This window comes from Diabrotica virgifera, chromosome 3, assembly GCF_917563875.1.
Source record: "Diabrotica virgifera virgifera chromosome 3, PGI_DIABVI_V3a".
In the NCBI taxonomy this organism is placed as follows: Eukaryota; Metazoa; Arthropoda; class Insecta; order Coleoptera; family Chrysomelidae; genus Diabrotica; species Diabrotica virgifera.
In genome coordinates this window covers 265,792,009-265,813,737 of record NC_065445.1, presented here as the reverse complement: position 1 = coordinate 265,813,737, position 21,729 = coordinate 265,792,009, and the positions used below count along the sequence as shown (strand labels likewise).

The following is a 21,729-nucleotide window of genomic DNA, read 5'->3' as shown; positions in this document are numbered from 1 at the left end:
ACCTTGTGCTATAACACAAGCACGACACCGAAAGAAGTTTCAGAAAGTATAATTCCTCCGTGGTTAAAGCATTCGAGAACATCCTTTACAGTTTATGGTGCAAAGAACCTATTAAATGTTTTTGTTTTTTATTTAATTTATTGCTTTTTAATTATCTTTGGTCCAAAAATAGTTTCTTCAAGGGTTGTGAGATTTTATCAATTTACAAAAAGTACCAATAACGGCAATAATAATAATAATACCTACATAAAATATAATATAATAAAAATATTTATTTATTTGAACAGATGTGTTCAATCCTATAAAATAAAGAAGGTTATTAATAAAAAAGTTTATTACCCAGAAAATTTTATTATTTAGATTGTACTCGTATATATAGGCATCATTGCCATCTTATTTTTAGAAAGTTCTGTTTGTAACTTTGTCAGCTAACGTTTAATGTAGCGGAAATGGCTCTTTCCGGAAAATACACTGTTATTGATGAAGATAACTTTCAAAATTATCTCAAAGCAGTCGGTAAGTAACTTATTTATTTTATGTATTAATGGTTTCATACATATATTATAGTATAACTTTTCTACTAGCCATCCAGATTTCTTCGCTGTCTCCCCTTATTCCAGTATATCTTTTCGCCTAATTTTCCTGTGCTCATACTGGTTGTTTTTTTGTTAGTTCCCTTTCTATTAATTTCCATTTTATTGAATTGCATTTAAACCAGTCTCTTAGAATTTTCAACCATGACACTCTTCTTCTTCCTATACTCCTTCCTCCTCTTAAGTTTCCCTGTATTATGAATCTTAGCATTTCATATTACCGTCCTTTCATGACGTGTCTCAGATACTGTAACTTTTTTATTTTTATTGTGATTATTATATCGTACTCTTTGCTCATTTCTTGCAATATTTCCGTGTTTGTTTTCTTCTGTGTCCATGCTACTCTAAGCATCCATTCCACGTAAATGACTGTAGCTTATTTATGTCTTCTTCTTTCGGTGTCCAGCTTTTAAGTCCATATTATAGTATCGAAAACACGTAATATCTTAGAGCTTTTGCTCTCAGTTTTAATCTAATAGTCCAGGAACCAAAGCTATTCATCTCGCAATTTTTACAGAATGGATCAATTTGCTTGAAAATTTGGGAATAAGTAGTGGATAGTCCATGGATTAAAATCTATATGATGCCGACAGGAGCTTTTACCACGGGGGTGGTTGCCACCCCATCTCGGGGATGGAAATTTTTTATTATATTTTGACCGCAAAAGTTATTAAAAACATTCATTCTAAGCAAAAATGTTCTATACATTTTTTTGATAAAATTAATAGTTTTTGATTTATTCGCTATTGAAAGTGTTAGTTTTGTATCTAAAAAATCAATGATTTTCGATGTTATACTCATTTACGATTAACTCAATTTTTGCCGTAGAACAAATTTTATCAAACCAAGTTCTTGGGAATTAAATTACCTACAATTTTATATTAAAACATTTTTTTGTATCTCTGATGCTAATCTTTCTATTCTGAAAAAATGGCATTTTTTACCAAATTGCAAACATTCGTTATTCGTTTTAAACTTCAGTGTTTTTTAAAAAACTAATCATTCTAAGTCAGTAAAACTTCTAGAATCTATTAATAATACATAAATAAAGAAGAATAAATAAGGCCAATAACTAAAAACACCTCTTACTTACATTAATATTCTTCTAATGGGATTTCTCTTTTTTTTTTTCAAAAAAAATATATTGATTTTTTAACCGTAACTTTTTTACTTTTTATCTCAGAAAGTTCGTTTGACAAGAATTTTGTAGGTTTTCAGAAGATCTATAAGGCTATTAATACTATATCCTTTTAAAATTCTCACTCGCCAAAAAAAGTGGCATTGAATGGGTTGGTAAAGGTGGTTTTTGCATGATGTTACAAGTTTTAATTATCAATAGCTCTCTCAATTTTTGCCGTAAAAAAATTTTTTGCAAACCAAGTTCTTGGGAACTAAATAAGCTACAATTTCATATTTAAATATTTTTTTGTATTGTTGATGCTAATCTTTCTATTCTGAAGAAAAGGGTATTTTTTACCAAACTACAAAAACTCGTTATTCGCTTTTAACTCCATTTTTTTAAACTAATCATTCGAAGCCGATCAAATTTGTAGAACGTATTAAGGATACATAAATCAAGAAAAACAAATCAGGTCAATGACAAAATTTAATTAGGGTGGTGATTAGGGGGTTGTTTACAATCACTTTTTTGCTGAAAAAAATAGGGACTGACATTCTTTTTATTATAAGTCACTTAATTTTTTAGCTAGAGATTTTTTTTTATTTCTGGAGATGCAGATTTTTAAATACTTTCCCGTACTTTGACTTTGAAACTACAATATTTAGCATTTGACGAAGAAGAGCCATCATATAATAAAGTATAGCTCGATTACTATTGGTCTTAAAAAAATAAAAGAGAAACGGATTTGTTTATTTTTTCAAAAGGTACATTTTTGTTAAGTGAAGTTGTTTTGATAAAACGAAAACTTTTTGAGTTATTAGCAGAAAACTGATTAAAAACATTGATTTTTTCGATATAAAACTAACACTTTCGATAGCGAATAAATCGAAAAATATTAACGTTTTTGGCTTATAATGAATGATTTTACCAACTCTTGCGGTCCAAATATAATAAAAATTTCCACCCCCGAGATGGGGTGGCAACCTTCCCCATGATAAAAGCGCCTTTTGGCATGATATAGATTTTGATCCTTGGACTATCCACTACTTATTCTCAAATTTTCAAGCAAATCGATCCATTCTGTAAAAATTGCGAGGTTTTGTCCTATTTTAAGCTTCATTACTTGGACTATAAGGCCTCTGGGGGCTTCCAATTTAATCTTCTTATTTTTCTTTACGTGCTTTATCCGCGACGAAAGTGGGCAATCATCGTTGTTATTCTAAATTTTGACATACAGCCCGAAAGAGTTCAGTTGAGCTGCATCCAAACCATTCTCTGAGATTTCTCAGCCAGGACATTTTTCTTCTACCTATGCTGTGCTTCATCTGCCTTGAATCTTTCCCTGTATTATTAATTTTAGGAATTCATATCTGTCACCACGTGATATATGACCCAGATATTGCAGTTTTCTTATTTTTATGGAATCCAGTATCTCCCCGCTATTCTCTTGTCCAGGAGATTTTCAGCTTCTTCGATAAGTATTGTCCACATTTCAAATTATTTCATACCCAAAAACACTTTCCCCTTTTTAAATAAAAATTGAATCAAATTTCTGAGCTCAGTAACTTTTGACTGGTATAACCGATTTTCAAAATTAGACTACCTTGGAAAGGTGATGATTAGTATTATCAGAAATCATAAAGGTCGGACTTAAGTTTTCGAAATTTTTGGAAGTTTTGGGGACGAGAACGAAAAACAGACCCCAAATGGGGACGGCCGTAAAATCCACACCCTTGGACCAAAAGGGATGGTTGACATATAGATGGGCGAGTATTCTCCTGAACTTTAAGATGAAATTTTTCAATGCAGTCCGATTTAGAAAATCGAAAACGTCGTGTATAGTGTATAGTGTATACAGGGTGTTATTAAATAAGTATGAAAAATCTTAAGGGCTAATTCTATATGAAAAATTAATACCAGTTTGCTCTATAAACATATGTCCGCAAATGCTTAGTTTCGGAGATACGGGGTGTTGAAATTTTTATTTCAAACTGCCAATTTATTTATTGCTCTAAGACCAGTTGAGCTATGAAAATGGAATTTGGTGAGTTTTAGGAGGTAGTTATTACGAATTTTTTGACATACAATTTAGAATTTTGTATTCATCATTGGCGCGTCTACGGGCAATGGTCTGAATTTTTTTAAAGAAAAAAATAGTACGCCACTGGGATATTTCGAATTAAAAATTATTTTTAAATTCCACGTCTAATTTATGATAAAAACCTTTCTTGTCTTTTTTTCATATGATGCACTGTTTTCATGCAGAAAAATAAAACATCTTAGCGCGTATTTTTCATTTCTTAATACATCATCAAGAACTATCCAATAGAATAATACTAAACTAGAACAATAACAGAAAATATTACTAATACCATTTCAACTAGGTGCAAAGCTGCAAGAAATGTTTAAAATGATCTCCTTTGCAGATAACAGAAGAATTTTATATTCATCATTGGCGCGCGTACGGGTAATGGTCTGAATTTTTTGAAGAGAAAAATAGTACGCCACTGAGATATGTCAAACTAGAAATCATTTTTGAATTTCTCGTTCAATTTACGACAAAAAATCTTTCTTTCCTTTTTTCATACGAGGCGCCGTTTTTATACAAAAAAATAAAACATCTTAACGCTTATTAAGTATTTGAGGTAGTTTCCATATGCATAGAAACTTAGTTCAAATACTTTGTAAACGTTAAGATGTATAATTTTTTGGCATAAAAACGGCGCCGCATATGAAAAAAAGGCAAGAAAGATTTTTTGTCGTCAATTGAACGAGGAATTCAAAAATGATTTTTAGTTTGACATATCTCAGTGGAGTACTATTTTTATCTTCAAAAAATTCAGACCATTACCCGTACGCGCGCCAATGATGAATATAAAATTCTTCTGCTACCTGTAAAGGAGATCATTTTAAACATTTCTTGTAGCTTTGCACCTAGTTGAAATGGTATTAGTAATATTTTCTGTTATTGTTCTAGTTTAGTATTTTTATATTGGATAGTTCTTGATGATGTATTAAGAAATAAAAAATATGCGCCAACATGTTTTATTTTTCTGCAAACGGTGCATCATATGAAAAAAAGGCAAGAAAGGTTTTTTATCATAAATTAGACGTGGAATTTAAAAATAATTTCTAATTCGAAATATCTCAGTGGCGTACTATTTTTTTTCTTTAAAATAATCCAGACCATTGCCCGTAGGCGCGCCAATGATGAATACAAAATTCTTAATTGTATGTCATAAAATTTGTAATAACTATCTCCTAAAACTCACCAAATTTCATTTTCATAGCTCAACTGGCTCAACAAGCAAAAAATAAATTGGCAGTTTGAAATAAAAATTTAAACACCCCGTATCTCCGAAACTAAGCATTTGCGGACATATGTTTATGGATCAAACTTGCATTAATTTTTCATGTAGAATTAGCCCTTAAAATTTTTCATAATTATTTACTAACACCCTGTATAATTATAATGTCGTATATCGAAGGGTTATGCGCCACTGGCGAGAACTGTCGTTTTCTGGGATTTTTTAATAAATTTTTGAAAAACTAATAAATATTTTCTAGGAGTTAATTTTCAGTATCATAAATATACAATTGAGTTTCAACAAGATGGCGATAAAATCAAAGTTAACGAATTTTTCGGCGAGAAATCTCTTTTGTTCGAAATTATCGTAGGGAAGGAAGTTGAGGAAATGAGTATAACAGGAAGTAAAATCAAGGTAAGTACTGTAATTACGAATATTAAGGCTATGGGTACATAATTCGCAAATATTTTACGGCTATCCCTACCTTTTCTGTCTTTACATGGCAAATTACGTGTAGTAAAATTCACACTGGTATGGATATGTACATATTACTAGAATGTCATTCTACTTGACAATGTCATAACTAGCTTAAAGAGATGGCTTTTGAATGTTCTTGGATAACTGTTATTTTTTGTATAACTGCAAATTATTAATTCAGTTAATAAATGTGATAATTTTTTCACTAGCTATGTATTCAGTGATTGTAATAATATGTACCTACAACAAAAACTAATACTCAATCGAGAAAAGAGCAAAAGTGTTCTATGGAACGCTCAAAAATTTTGTACATTTTTAAAAACAAAATACTTGGATCACAGAATATATCTTAATGTATTCTCTGCTTCTATCTTCCATAAATAATACACACTAAATAACTTCTTATAAAGTTCACATCTTAAATCAATTATTTATCAAATACACTATATATTATATCAATATTATTTAATCAACAACTAAAAATATTCCCGATTCATGTCAAATAATTATTTAAAACTGTCACTGATCGTCAGTGTCTGACTGACAATATTCTATTCGACTCAGTGCGTTGTATGACAAAGATAGATTTGGAAAATATTACCACGGACATTGTGTTCATTTTTTTCGAATCCTGAAAAAACCAATAAATATTTTTGAAAAATTTAAACGCAGAATGAAAGACTAAATTATTACCGAGGGCCGAAAGTCCCTTAGACTAAATAAAAAGTTTATTTTGAATGAGATATTTGAAATTAAAAATAACACTAAATTTTCTCTTAGTTTTTCACCCCTGTAATTTATTAAAATAAACAATAGAAGTTCTCAGGGACTTTCGGCCCTCGCTAATAACGTAATCTTTCATTTTACATTTAAATTTTTTAAAAATACTTATTAGTTTTCTCAGGATTCGAAAAAAATGAATCCCTATTTGAATAGCATTGCAGCCGAAAAACGTACCGATCCTCTTAAGGATAATTTCTCTCTCTCTCTCTCTCTCTCTCTCTCTCTCTCTCTCTCTCTCTCTCTCTCTCTCTCTCTTCTTACTCTCTTATAGCGCTACAGCCTAAATCGGGCCCTGGCCTCCCCCAGCATCCGCCTCCAAGTATCTCTGTCCCCGGCTGCTCATCAGTTATCCTCAATATCTCTTTATTATCCGTTTTCACTTCGTCTATCCACCTCTTCCTTGGTCTTCCTACTGGCCAACGTACCAACTTAGTTCCGCTAAGCGTTCTAATACGTGTTCCGGCATTATCCATTCTTCTAAGGTGACCTGCCCAGCGCAACCTTTGTATTATTGCGTAATTTGCTATAAAGGGTCCTTTGTAATATTGGTATAACTCGTGGTTGAAGCTTATTCTCCATAAACTATTGTTGCAGATGGGTCCCAATATCCTCCTCAATATCTTTCTTTCAAAAATATTAATAAGGGTTATTGTCTTTTCCGCAAAGATTCATGTGTCTACGCCATATTTTGTAATTGGTCGTATGATAGTTTTATACATTTTTAACTTTACTTCCTTCGGATGTCTTTGGAACTAAACACCTACGACATAGAGAAATATGCTTTTTTAGCAAGATTATCCGTTTTCTGATTTCCTCTTCTTCCTCGCTGCCGTCCTCAGTTATCTGTACACCACGGTATGTGCGCTGTTTTACTACTTCAATATTAGCGCTGTCTATTGTCATAGTTAACCCTATTCAACTTTAATCATGATTAGAATTAAAAAGTGCCAAAAAATATGAATATTCTATCTATCTATCTATCTATCTATCTATCTATCTATCTATCTATCTATCTATCTATCTATCTATCTATCTATCTATCTATCTATCTATCTATCTATCTATCTATCTATCTATCTATCTATCTATCTATCTATCTATCTATCTATCTATCTATCTATCTATCTATCTATCTATCTATCTATCTATCTATCTATCTATCTATCTATCTATCTATCTATCTATCTATCTATCTATCTATCTATCTATCTATCTATCTATCTATCTATCTATCTATCTATCTATCTATCTATCTATCTATCTATCTATCTATCTATCTATCTATCTATCTATCTATCTATCTATCTATCTATCTATCTATCTATCTATCTATCTATCTATCTATCTATCTATCTATCTATCTATCTATCTATCTATCTATCTATCTATCTATCTATCTATCTATCTATCTATCTATCTATGTATCTATCTATCTATCTATCTATCTATCTATCTATATATCTATCTATCTATCTATCTATCTATCTATCTATCTATCTATCTATCTATCTATCTATCTAATCAGCCCTAGACATCCATTATTGGATATTAGCCTAATAAAATAAAAAAAATGTCAAAATGTAAATTCGTACAGGTTAAAACAAATTTTCTATCAAAGTTTAGGTGGGTACAAAAGATATTTTCAAGAAAGTATCCAAATCATACAAGGGGATCATTGTTTAAATAATTAAAAAGGGGTCATTTTTGCAAAAAAATACTTTTTAAACTGCTGAGGTAATTCACTTATTAATGAAGGTCTATGGGATTTTTTCCTGCAAAGCTAAAGGGTAAATCTTTCACATAAGATTTACTGAATTAAATTTGACCCCCTATTTATTTAAATAATTGTATATAAAACTTTAAAAACAAATTTGGAAAAAAATATTTTTAGCGTTTTAAATAAGCACAATAAAATATCTTACTTTACAGACGAAGTTGCGCTATGTTACCAGAATTAAGTAAAAAAAAACAGTCAAAAAATATTTAATATTTTTTAAAATATTGAATTTGTTTATTAAATGTTACTATATTTTTAATTGCAAAAATGCGGTTGTTGCCAAAGAAATATTCACCTGCTTAAGATCTCATTATTTTTATTTTTATGTATATTTTCGATAAATGTATTGATAAATTCAAATTTCAATTAAACTCCCCCCTAAAATGGCATTTGAAAATTATTGAAATTTGTTTATAATTTGTTTTTTTAATAACGTCTCGGGGATTAAGTATTTTGAAATGCCGTTTCGATAATTGCCTTCCTGGGAATTTTCTAGTAATTAACAAAAATTTTTTTTCGTTTTTTCTTCTTCTTTTTTTCTTGGAGTTACATTACTACGGGCCCTTTTAGGGTTACATTTTATTAAGAATGTCGAATCTCTGAGTTGTAGATTCTAGACCTAAAAATATTAAGATTTAACTAAAATCTCTTAAATAAAATGTGGCTACTTACTGAGTTACAGGGTGTTTTATTTAAAAATTTAAAAATTATTGTTACCAAGTACTTTAAAACTATTTGACGTATCCTTGTCATACTTGGCAGAAAGTGTGGCTATTATACACCCTACTAAATTGTGATTAATAAACGTTTCTAGCTAGTGTCAGAGGCGTACAACAGGGGATAGTGAATGATTGACATTTCCCAAATTCTACGCCACTGAGTGAATTACTATTTTAGCGAAATTTTTCGATTCTCCAATATTTTGTATGTAAATAACTTTATTGGTATTGATAAAGTCATCAGTTTGAGAGATATTGGAAGTTTAAAATGAATGAATGAATAAATCAAAATAACTATGCCATTTCATTTTTAACGTGTAATATCTCGAAAACTAATGACTTAATAGTTACCAGTAAAGAGTATATTATTTACATAGAAAGTATTGGAGAATCTAAAAATTTTGCTAAAATAGTAATTCTCTCAGTGGCGTAGAATTTGGGAAGGGTCAATGATTCACTATCCCCTGTCGTACGCCTCTGGTAGTAGCTAGAAACTTTTATTTATCACAATTTAGTAGACTGTATAGTACCCACACTTTCTGCCAAGTATGATAAGGATACGTCAAATAGTTTTAAAGTACTTGGTAACAATAATTTTTAAATTTTTAAATGAAACACCCTGTAACTCAGTAAGTAGACACATTTTATTAAAAAGATTTTAGTTAAATCTTAATAGTTTTAGGTCTAGAATCTACAACTTAGAGAGTCTACATGCTTAATGAAACTTAACCCTAAAAGGGCCCGTAGTAATATAACTCCAAGAAAAAAAAAGAAGAGGAAAAAAATACAAAAACATTTGTTAATTAGTGAAAAATTCCCAGAAACTCAATTATCGAAACGGCATTTCAAAATATTTAATCCCCGCGACGTTATTAAAAAAACAAATTATAAACAAATTTGAATAATTTTCAAATGTCATTTTAGGGGGGAGTTTAATTGAAATTTGAATTTATCAATACATTTATCGAAAACATACACAAAAATAAAAATAATGAGATCTTAAGCAGGTGATTATTTCTTTGGCAACAACCGCATTTTTGCAATTGAAAATATAGTAATATTTAATAAACAAATTCAATATTTTAAAAAATAATAAATATTTTTTGACCAAGTTTTTTTGCTTAATACTGGTAACATAGGGCAACTTAATCTGTAAAATAAGATATTTTATAGTGCTTATTTAAAACGCTAAAAATAATATTTTGTAAATTTGTTTTTAAAGTTTTATGTATAATTATTTAAATAAATAGGAGGTCAAATTTAATTTAGTAAGTCGTATATGAAAGATTTACCTTTCAACTTTGTAGAAAATAATCCTGTAGACGTTCATTAGTAACTGAATGACCTCAGCAGTTAAAAAAGTATTTTTTTTGCAAAAATTACCCCTTTTTAATTATTTAAACAATGATCCCCCTGTATGATTTGGATACTTTTTTGAAAATATCTTTTGTCCCCAACCTAATACCCACCTAAACTTTGATATAAAATTTGTTTCAACCTGTACGAATTTACATTTTGATTTAATGTAGTGTAATTTTATTTTACTAGACTCTTTCTTCTTCCATGCCTCTCTATCTTGGGCAATTTGCATCCATTTTGACCCAGTGTGTCTCTTCAGGTCATCTGACCATCGCATATGTGGCCTTCCCCTTTTTCGTTTGTGGTTCCACGGTCTCCAATGTATAATCATCTTAGTCCATCTTTCATCCTTCTGCCGTAGGGCGTGTCCGGCGAACTTCCATTTAAGCTTTGCTACTTTTGTTGAGACATCTTTCACTTTTGTTTTGTTACGGATTCATTCGTTTCTTTTCATGTCTGATAGTTTAATTTTCAGCATTTGTCTTTCCACGGAGCTTTCTGTCTTTGCTATTTTTTCCATAGTTTCTTTTGTAAACGTCCATGTCTGAGAGCCATATATTAGAACAGGGCTTATACATTGATCGAAGCCTCTTGTTTTTAGTATTTTCTCTTTTTTAGAATAATAAGACAGTTTTCCGAATGATGCTAAGGCCAATCTTATTCTTCTCTTTATTTCTTCGGTCTGATTTTCTTAATTTAATCTAGTGATTTGTCCTAGAATATTATCCAATAATACTATACGTAGGTACTGTCTAAATATTATGATCTAAGTAGTCTAGAGTGTTGTAAATTTGATTTGTATTGATGGCTCTTTGCTAGAGCCAATTTATAATCGCCTCTCCATTGAAAATCGATTTATTACTTTCTCGTCTTGTTATTGGTTAAAATGGTTTAGTGCTTTACAAAGTTTATAAGATTAGACACAGTTTCTTCCTTCGATGGAGAGGGTGGTGGTATAGCTTAGGGGGTCAGATAGGTACCACTCCATTACGGAGGTGACCGGTTTGATCTTCGGACATGTGGGTCCCACTTTTCTATTGGAACACACATGTCCCCGGTGATGGGGTTGTACGGGTATGTGTGTGTAACACAGTTTCAAAAGTTCTATCAGATATTATGCATATCATCTGCAAGATATTGTGAAATAATATTTCTTTATTTTTCAGAACTATGCCATTTTTTTCGAAGACGTCCTAATTGTAAGAAGAAGTGATGAGCGAACTATAATATACAACTTTAAGCCGACTGGAGGAGAAATTGTAAATATTATTTCTTTATGTTTTATAATTGTATTATGATGATAATTAATAGGTGAATTGGATAAACTGTACAGTTCGAGTTTTGCTACGTTATGATCTACCCACGCCTTATCTCGGATACTGTTTTATTTCTTGTGCTATTGGTTCTAGATGTTTGAAATAATACATCTGCTGCAATAATTCATTGCTGTTGCGTTTTGTTGCTTGTCTGTTTTTGTCCCATCTTTTTCTTAAGACTTAGTCGAAAATTTAGAATGATGTTCTACAGCGCCAATTGAGTTTTTTTATACTTAGAGCTCAGTTTCACTTACTTAATAATTTTCTTAGCTTCTTCATACTTCCTTTGCCAAAAAGAATATTTGATTTTTTAACTGCATTTTTAAACATGTAATTTCGTCTGACGTATCTCTTTTGATTTAAAGGGTTATTTGTTGTTGGGTATATCTCATAATAGACCAAGAGGCAGCGCTGAAAAATCTATTTGAATTTACTAAAGCTAGATTTTTCACAGTTGATTACTGTGAGTGTGTAGAGAAACATACTGCGGTCGGTCAAGCGAAACGTAGAACAGGGGTTACTGAGAGGGTATCAAAGTTGCTTTCCTACGAATGTAATTATTTCCATTTACTAAGGCTGAAAATCGGTACACACATTCTAAATTAAATATAAATAAAAGTTATTATAGTCGGTCAGCTGTATGGCGGGACAGAGCTGGTCGGTCGGTCTCAATAGTCGATTGAGAAAATGAATCATTTTGGCTCGCAATTTTTTCGTCCAGCATGGATTTACTTGAAATTTTCACAGAAGGTAGGGAATAGTCCAAGGATCATTTTCTATATCATGCCGCTATCATACACTAAAACCTTGGGGGTGGTTGCCACCCCATCTCGGGGGTGGGAATTTTTTATTACATTTTAACCATGTAATTCGATGTAAAATGTGATTCTAAGAAAGAAATGTTTGTACATTTTCTTCGTAAAAGTAATATTTTTCGAGTTATTGCCGCTTGAAAATAACAGTTTTTCGACGAAAAAATCGACTTTTTTAGAGGGTTTCTTTGAGAATACCTCAAAAAATATGCATTTAATCAAAAAAACTGTAGATATCGAAATTGTATCTTTTAGTAACACAAACCAAATTCTTTTCCAATAATATCTTTAAGACCAATACAAACCGAGATACGGCATGTTAAAGGTTAGCTTTTTTCGTCAAATGCACAATTTGAAATATTCAAAGCCAAATAATGGGAAAAATTTGCATTTTTCGAGGAAAACTTAAATAAACTTTTTTCAAGTATACAATTAGACCTTTCAAAAAATAATAATAAAACGATTCTAGCATGAAAATTAAGCGACTTACAAAAAAAATGTCCGTACCTGCTTTTCTCTACGAAAAAATCAGTGAAAACAACCCCCTAACTACCTTCCTAATTCAAAATTGGTCTTCACCTTTCTGTAGTTCCTTTTATATTTATATTGTCAATACACTTAAGGAGTTTGACCTATTTATAATGACTAATTTTGGAAAAATTGGAGTTTAAAGAAAAATTTATTTTTTGAAATTTGGTATTTTTCACCTTTTACTTTAAAATATCTCCGAAAATACTGAAGATATGAAAAAAATTATAAAATACTAAATTGTAGCTTTTTTAACCCGCCGTTACACGCGTCTTCAATTGTGACGTGGTTGCACGCGTATGAGCGTCGCCCTCACCTACATAAATTCGACTTATTTCGAGGAAGAATGAATGTCAACATGTATAAATATAAAATGGGTTCTACTCACATATTATAGAAAGTCTCGTAAACCAATTTTTTTTTATTAATTTAACAAAACAAAAGTAAAAATAATATAGACCAAAAGCAAGTTTTCTTAATTTTCAATTTCAGCAAGCCACTGAAGAAATTAACGTTCTTTACGCGAATTCATTTTACTAAAAATACAAATTAAAATTAAAAACTGTTCTGAAGCTATTTCTTTGTGGCATTTATGTAATTAACTATTAATATTTTGTATTTTGATAACGACGTCCGAGGTGGAATTCGAAACGTCAATAAAATCAATTTTTCAAGTTAAATTGTGGCTTATTTCCCAATTAGAATAGTTAATTTAAAAATGGGTTCTTAACCAGTGGCGCACCTAGAATTTTCCTCTGGGGGGAGGGGGGTTTTCTTGGGCACCGAAAGTTTTTTGTATTATTTGTGAAAGAAAAGTTACATTTTCCTACTTTCTTTTATATATATTTCTATATGCTCTGGGTGGGATTTTAACCCCCAAACCCCCCCTCGGTGTGCCACTGTTCCTAACCTAATCCAAACAATAATATTTTAATTAAACCTACCTAAATATTAAATAAAAACCTAAAAGTTTCTTTGAGATAATAGAAAAGTGATTTCACTGTGATTGCACGCGCAGTGAGGAATTCCCTCACTTGAAGAGGGATGTCTCTTCTTTCAACTATCACACAGCACACTGGCCGCCTGAAATATTCTATAACTTTTTCATACCCTCTCATAAACCATGCTAAAGGCATTCCTGGGTGCTTAAGGTTATCGTATTAGTTTACACAATTTCATTGGTTATAAACAAATATGGTGAGGGTTTCCTCATAGCGCGTGTAATGGCGGGTTAATGACTAAAATTACCCTGTAAATAGATTTTCAATTTTCATTACAGTGAACAGTTAGCCAGATATAGCTGTTTAAAACCTCTAATTACCAACAAACACCCCCTTATTCGAGCCCTTTAAACCCGCCCCAATTAAAAACTAAGGCATCTTACGGAATTTAATTTACACAGTCTTGTAGCTCTTTAAAAATCCTACAAAATCATTTTTGAGGGGTCACATTACTGAGAGGGTATCAAAGTTGCTTTCCTACGAAGGTAATTAAATCCATTTACTAAGGCTGAAAATCAGTACACAATGAGATATAATATTTTTCCAAAATTAGGCATTTTACATAGGTGAAACTCCTTGAGTGTATTGATAATATAAATATAAAAGGAACTACAGAAAGGTGAAGATCAATTTTGAATTAGGAAGGTAATTAGGGGGTTGTTTTCACTGATTTTTTCGTAGAGAAAAGCAGGTACCGACATTTTTTTTATTATAAGTCGCTGAATTTTCATGCTAGAAACTTTTTATTATTTTTTTTAAAAGGTCTAATTGTATACTTGAAAATTTTTTTTTTAATTTTTCTCGAAAAATGCAAATTTTTCCCATTATTTGGCTTTGAATATTTCAAATTATGCATTTGACGAAAAAAGCTAACCTTTAACATCCCGTATCTCGGTTTGTATTGGTCTTAAAGATATTATTGGAAAAGAATTTGGTGTGTGTTACTAAAAGATACAATTTTGATATCTACAGTTTTTTTGATTAAATGCATATTTTCGAGATATTCTCAAAAAACCCTCTAAAAAAGTCGATTTTTTCGTCGAAAAACTGTTATTTTCAAGCGCGAATAACTCGAAAAATATTAGTTTTACGAAGAAAATGTAAACAGCATTTTTTTCTTAGAATCACTTTTTCCATCGAATTACATGGTTAAAATGTTGTAATAAAAAATTCCCACCCCCGAGATGGGGTGGCAACCACCCCAAGGTTTTAGCGTATGATAGCGGCATGATATAGAAAATGATCCTTGGACTATTTCCTACCTTCTGTAAAAATTTCAAGTAAATCCATGCTGGACGAAAAAATTGCGAGCCAAAATGCTTCATTTCCTCAATCGACTATTGGGACCGACGGACCGGCTCTGTCCCGTCATACAGCTGACCGACTATAATAACTTTTATTTATAGTTAATTTAGAATGTGTGTACCGATTTTCAGCCTTAGTAAATGGAAATAATTACCTTCGTAGGAAAGCAACTTTGATACCCTCTCAGTAAACCCTGTTCTACGTTTCGCTTGACCTACCGCAGTATGTTTCTCTACACACTCACAGTAATCAACTGTAAAAAATCTAGCTTTAGTAAATTCAAATAGATTTTTCAGCGCTGCCTCTCCGTCTATAAACAGTTATTTTTTCATTTACCGTATGTCCTATACCGTATTCCAAAAAAATGTTTCTTGTCACCTGAGAATATGGTAATCTCCTTGGGCCTCTTTTGCAGCTTGTTGTATATAGGCGATTTACTTTGTCAAATACTGATTTTCTCCGAAATTAGTGATATTTTCTTCTTCTTTTTTTTTCTTCTTCTTCTTCTTCTTCTTCTTCTTGTAGAGATATGAGTCTATCTGTTTTTCGATGTGCCTCCAGTAAGTTGTCGTTCCATCGTTTCCGTGGTCTTCCCACTTCTGGATAGTATGATCACCTTTCTATTATGGTACCGTCTCTCGCTGTCCTTACTAATCTATTTGTTGTCATTCGGCTTATGTGGTCATTCCATTCTATTCTTCTGTTCCTTACCCAGTTATTGATGTTATCCACCTTGCATCTCCGTCGTAAATCTGTACTTCTATCTCTGTCCCATAGAGTCTTACCATCGATTTTTCGAAGGATTTTCATCTCCGCTGTTTCGAGCAATCTTTTTGTCTTCTCTGTGTCAGGTCGTGTTTCTGCCGCATGTGCCATTATTGGTCTGATGAGTGTTTTGTAAATTCTGCCTTTCATTTCTTTTCCTATATTTTTATTTCTCCATATTGTGTCATTCATGCAACCTGCGGCTCTGTTTGCTCTATTCACTTGAACTTCCACTTCGGTTTCGAACCTTCCGTAGCTAGATAGTGTGATGCCTAGATATTTAAACTCCATCACTTGTTCTATTATCTGACCCTCCAGCTCCAATTTACATCTTATTGGATTTGCTTACAATTAACATTAGAATTCGTTTTGTCGTATTAATTAATTAAACGTTTGGGTCTTTTCTTTAGTTCAATCGTTTGGGTCAAATTTTTTTACGTTAATTTGACTGCCTTTTCTTCAATGCAAATGACTAAAAATTTGCAGACATATGCATTCGCGGGAACAATACACGAATAGTCAATATAATTTTTTTTGTTTAATAATTGTTTAAATAAAAAAAGATTTTAACGGAAAATGCTTAAATTCTCTTATTTTTTACAATGAAGAAACTTGAAACTTTTACAGATTGTAGCTAATTATATGAACTATACATAATTTCACTTTTTACGTTAATTGTTTACGTTATGCTTCATAAATAAACAATAAAGTTTCCAATTTTTTGCCGATTCCGACTACTTTTCATGTTTGTACATAATATGTTTTATACATATTTTAATAAACATGACGATATATTTTAATGCTTGAAAAGTGTAAGACTAAAAAGTAAAAAATAAAAAAATATGGAAAAATATTTTTAAGAAACGCTTTTCTTTAGTTATGAGTGACTAAAATTAAACATATAATAAAAAAATCAACTAAAAAGCAAAAAATAAAAAAAATTGAAAAATCTAACACATTCGATAAAGAAAAGCTTGGTGTGAAAACCGTTTATTCGATGAAGACGCGCCACGCTTTTCTTTGACAAATGTAGGGCTTACAATACCGGGATTCCGGGATCCCGAATACCGGAATCCCGGACGATTTTTGTCCGGTATTCGATACCGGTATTTAAAATAAAAAGACCGGTATTTCGGTAAGTATTATTAATTTATAAAAAGTGAATTGATGCACAATAAACTTTCTTCTAAAATATTTTTTGCTATTACAAGAAATTATTTTTGAAGATTAGCAAACAATATCATTGTAAAATAGTTATTTTCCTAACAAGTGCAGAAAGTCATTCTTTTCCGCACGCGACTGAAGTTTGCCGAACGACGCGAAGCGGGAGTTCGGCAAGCAGTCGAGTGTGGAAAAGAGACTTTCTGCAAGAGTTAGGAACAATATTTTTTCTAAGAGTCTTTAAAAAATTACCAAATCTTAATCAATTAATTTAATTAATATGAAAATCCATACACAAATTAATTCTTTGATAAGGTTGTCAAAACCAAACTTTCAATATAATTAGTTAGCATGACGACGATCTTGGTTTCCATGACGATTATTCAAAACGACTGTTATTGTCTACCGATTTGACTTTCGAATATTATGTCAAAATAATTTTATTTCATCGAATGGTCGCGTTAATTTCATTAAAACAGGAACACAATAAGATATATTTGAAATAAATTAGTAAATAATATCTAAATATTAGTTTATTGCATGTATTATAATTACTTTAAGGCCATATTAACATACCTAAATTAACACGCGTGCGGAAAAATAAAAACCGCGTGCGGAAAAGTAACACGCGTGCGGAAAAGTAACACGCGTGCGGAAAAGTGAAACTTTCTAAACTAAAATGCGTGCGCGAAAGTAGACATTTTTGCACGCTCGTAGAAAAATATTTATTAAACACGTTTATTACACATACAAGTCAAGTATAGCGCTTTCTAAAAGTGCGAATGTCGTTAATTTAAGCCGAAGGGTTATATCAGTTTTACAACGAAATGATTAAATCTCGTCTATACAAATATGTAAATAAAATGAGTTATATAAAAATACTTAAATATTTAAAATTAGACTACTTATAAATAAGCCGTAAGATTTATTAGTCAAAATTGTTTTTACATTTTCAGATCTATTTTTCATTTTTTTTGTATTGTGGTGTATAAATTAGGGTCACTTATTTTTTGAATTATTTATAATAATTGAAAATATATAGCGGTCTAAATACATAGTAATCTATATTAAATACAAGTCACAGTAAGTTAATCTTTGTATTAATGATATGCGTGTTAAAAAGTACATTTTTAAGGCACTCATGTGAATTGCAGAACTCGCTATCGCTCATTCTGCTAACTTTCACGTGCGTGCCTTAAACGTGTACTTTTAACACTTATATCATAAATGACTACTAAAGTTAAATTAATTTACAAATAGCAAATTTTATAAGTAAAAGTACTATCCTATTATATGCTAAATTTATCCTAAAATCAAATATATAGTTTTTCTATTTGCACATTTTTTGTATCTATATTCCTACTCTCTATGTAATATTATAAACAACATCTACTCATTTCAAAACAAAATGTAATAGGTTTCATATATTATTTAATAACAAGTCGATATAACAACTGAGGATAGTATAAATACTTATATTTTTTTATTCATAATTCCGGTTTTAATACCGGGATCCCGGTATTTGAAATTTTAAATACCAAATACCGGTATTGAGATTTTGGCTCGGTATTGTAAGCCCTAGACGAATGTGTTAGATTTTTTAAATTTTTTTTATTTTTTGCTTTTTAGTTGATTTTTTATATGTTTAATTTTAGTCACTCATAACTAAAGAAAAGCGTTTCTTAAAAATATTTTTTTCATATTTTTTTCAAGGTCGAAATAAAAATTTTTTCTTAACATCATCCAATAGCGTTCAGTATCATCGTTGAATCCAATTTTACTGTTTTTGGTACTTACAATATGAATAAAATTTTTATTATATTTCAGATTCACTTAGCACCGAATGCATTTGGAAAACTAATCTTCAAGAAGGACGATTAATCTGACCGATAAGAATATAAGAGTGTACACGAGACAATAGATTATTTGTGTAGAATTCTTGACTTAATAAAATAATATTTAAGTAGGTTTTGTCTATTTTGTCTAGGTAAATATTTAAACATCACCAAATAGAAAACTACTAAATTCCAAAATCAACTTTCTATTTTTAAATTGTTTCTACGAATAGGTAAGTAATAAGAGACATTTCAAAATATTCCATGTACTTTAATTATTTTCTTATTAGCTTAGTACATTATGAACAATAATTTATTAATGCGTTTCTAGTTATTTTATTTTAATTTTATATAATGATCATTATGTAATAACAAAATTATATTAAAGAGTGTATATACATATCAGAAAGGATTATAGCAACCAAGAGAATAGAGAAGGAAGACCTGAACATCCTCGGAATATACGACCCTAAAAATAACAAGCCTCAAACTATAAGTGAAACATCACCAATAGCAAAAGAATTACAAATACCTTATAGATGTTCCTTTATTTGAAATATACCTCGAAAGTGCTTTAAAAATATAAAAACAAAAATGTAGAACAGTAAGGATACCACTCAATAACACTATGGTATATAAGCTCAACTTTGCAGACGATCAAGTACTAATGGCTCAAGAGTATGACGATTTAAACTGTATGGCTCGAAAATTAATTAAAGAGTATGATATATGAGGTACTTATGACTTGGAGGAGAACAAAAAGATCTCATATTAGACGACATAGCCACGATAAAGCACTTCTATGAGTACAAATATATAGGTATCAATATTTCGCACGATGGAACATTTCAGAAAAAGCCATAAGAGAAAGTAATATGTCAGGTAGAAAAGGAAACACAATATGTTAAACAGTATTTTATGGAACCAATCCATCAGCAAAAAAAATAAAGAAGATATATGAGAATATAGTGAAAAGCATCATTCTATACAGCTCTGAGGTATGGCCACTAAAAGAAAGAACACTGGCAACGCTGAGAGTAACGGAAAGGACTTTTGGAGAACAGGTGAATCTAGAAGAGAAAGGATTACCAAATAACTTCTTCTTCTTATAATAGGCCTCTTGGTCTGTTCCTTACCGATTTTGAGCTTGTATTCTTAGCTGTGATGTTGACTGCCAGCTATCTCGCCACCTATTAAAGAGCCTTCCTATTGGTCTCATGCCTGTTGGCTTCGAATCCCTGGCTATATGGGCTATTCTCTCGCTGTCCATTCTCGTCACATGCTGATTCCACTCTCGTCTTCCCCCCGTAGTATATCTTGTATGTTACACAGATCTCTTATTCTGTCGTTCGGTATTCTGTCTTTCAGTGTTTTCCCAGTTATTGACCTCAACGTTCTCATTTCTGATGTTCTCAGTATCCTCTTGGTTTCTGCTGTGTCACATCTTCTTTCTATCGCGTACGTCATGATCGGTTTTACACATGATTTGTATATGTGTACTTTCCCTTCCAACCTCATATCTTTGTTTCTCCAGATGACATCCCTCAGACATCCTGACACGTAATTGGCTTTATTTGCTTGCTTTCGGACGCTCTCTTTAACATCTCCATAACTATATATTTCGACTCCCAGATATTGGAATCTCGAGACTTGTTCAATTAGTTCGTTGTTAATTACTAATTTGCATCTTATGGGTTCCCTTGACACTACCAAGGATTTTGTCTTGACTGTTGATATTTTCATGTTGTAGTTCTTCGCCACTGTATTAAAAGTTTGTGCCATTCGCAGTAGGTTATCCTCGTTATCGGAGATTAAAATTGCGTCGTCAGCATAACAGAAGATTTTTATTTGTTTTTCGGCCAACTTATATCCTTTTTCAGTACCTTTATTGTTTTCTATGATTTTGTCCATTACTAAATTAAAAGCAATGGGCTCAAGCTATCCCCTTGTCTGATTCCCGAGTTGATTTCTACTTCCGATGTTAGTTCATTCTCGACTTTTTTTCTGGTTTTGTTCTTCGTATTATTGTCTTTAATTATCCTTATCATCTTGTTGGGCTGATTTTTCTCCTTTAGCAATCTTAGCACATCTTCCAATCTTACACAATCGAAGGCCTTAGTCAAATCTATAAAGCACATACATGCAGGTTTATTATATTCCAGGGCTTCCTCAGCAATTTGTCTGGCTATGAATATGGCGTCTATTGTGGACCTATTTTTCCGAAAACCTTGTTGTTCCTCACTAATTGTGTATTCTTTATTTATTTTATTGGCAAGTATTTTTGTTAAGAGTTTAAGAGTTGTGCTCAGCAAGGTGATGGTACGGTAGTTGCTAGGGTCTTTGCTGTTTCCTCTCTTGTGTATAAGTATTGTAATACTCGTCATTCACTGGTCTGGTACACGCTGGCTACATATTATTTCTTGAAAGAGGATCTCTATGTTTTCGATTAAGGTTTCTCCACCGTATTTCAGGAGTTCATTTGGTATCCCATCGGGTCCTGGTGCTTTTCTGTGTTTTAATTTACATATGTTATTCTTTATTTCTTCTTTTATGATTTCTAGTTCTGTGTCTATGTTGGATTTGTCTTCATTTCCTGTTTCTTCCTCTTCTTCAGGTATTATAGTATCTTCCTTATATAGTTCTTCTATATAGGCGGTCCATTGTTCTGCTGCTATTTTATTTAAACTTCTATATTCGTTAATGGGTTTTTTCCTATTTTTTAGTATTTTCCAAACTTTTCTTAACAAAGAGCGCATTAAAGAAATAATGGGAAACAAAGGAACAATCACGGATAATTTATTAACAAAACAACTTATCTGGTTCGAACATATACAAAGAATGAATGAACAACAAATAGCAAAGGACATACT

General features: G+C 31.3%; 1 protein-coding gene across 1 annotated transcript; it reads left to right on the top strand.

The window, feature by feature from the left end:
- The first annotated feature begins 347 nt into the window (after positions 1 to 347).
- Positions 348 to 18,990, top strand: LOC114325920 (fatty acid-binding protein, liver-type-like). The gene is made up of 4 exons (XM_028274074.2): positions 348 to 516; positions 5,281 to 5,435; positions 11,303 to 11,395; positions 18,852 to 18,990. Exons 1-4 carry the CDS (start codon positions 450 to 452, stop codon positions 18,903 to 18,905), a joined length of 369 nt encoding a protein of 122 aa, XP_028129875.1. The 5' UTR covers positions 348 to 449; the 3' UTR covers positions 18,906 to 18,990.
- The last annotated feature ends 2,739 nt before the right edge of the window (positions 18,991 to 21,729 follow it).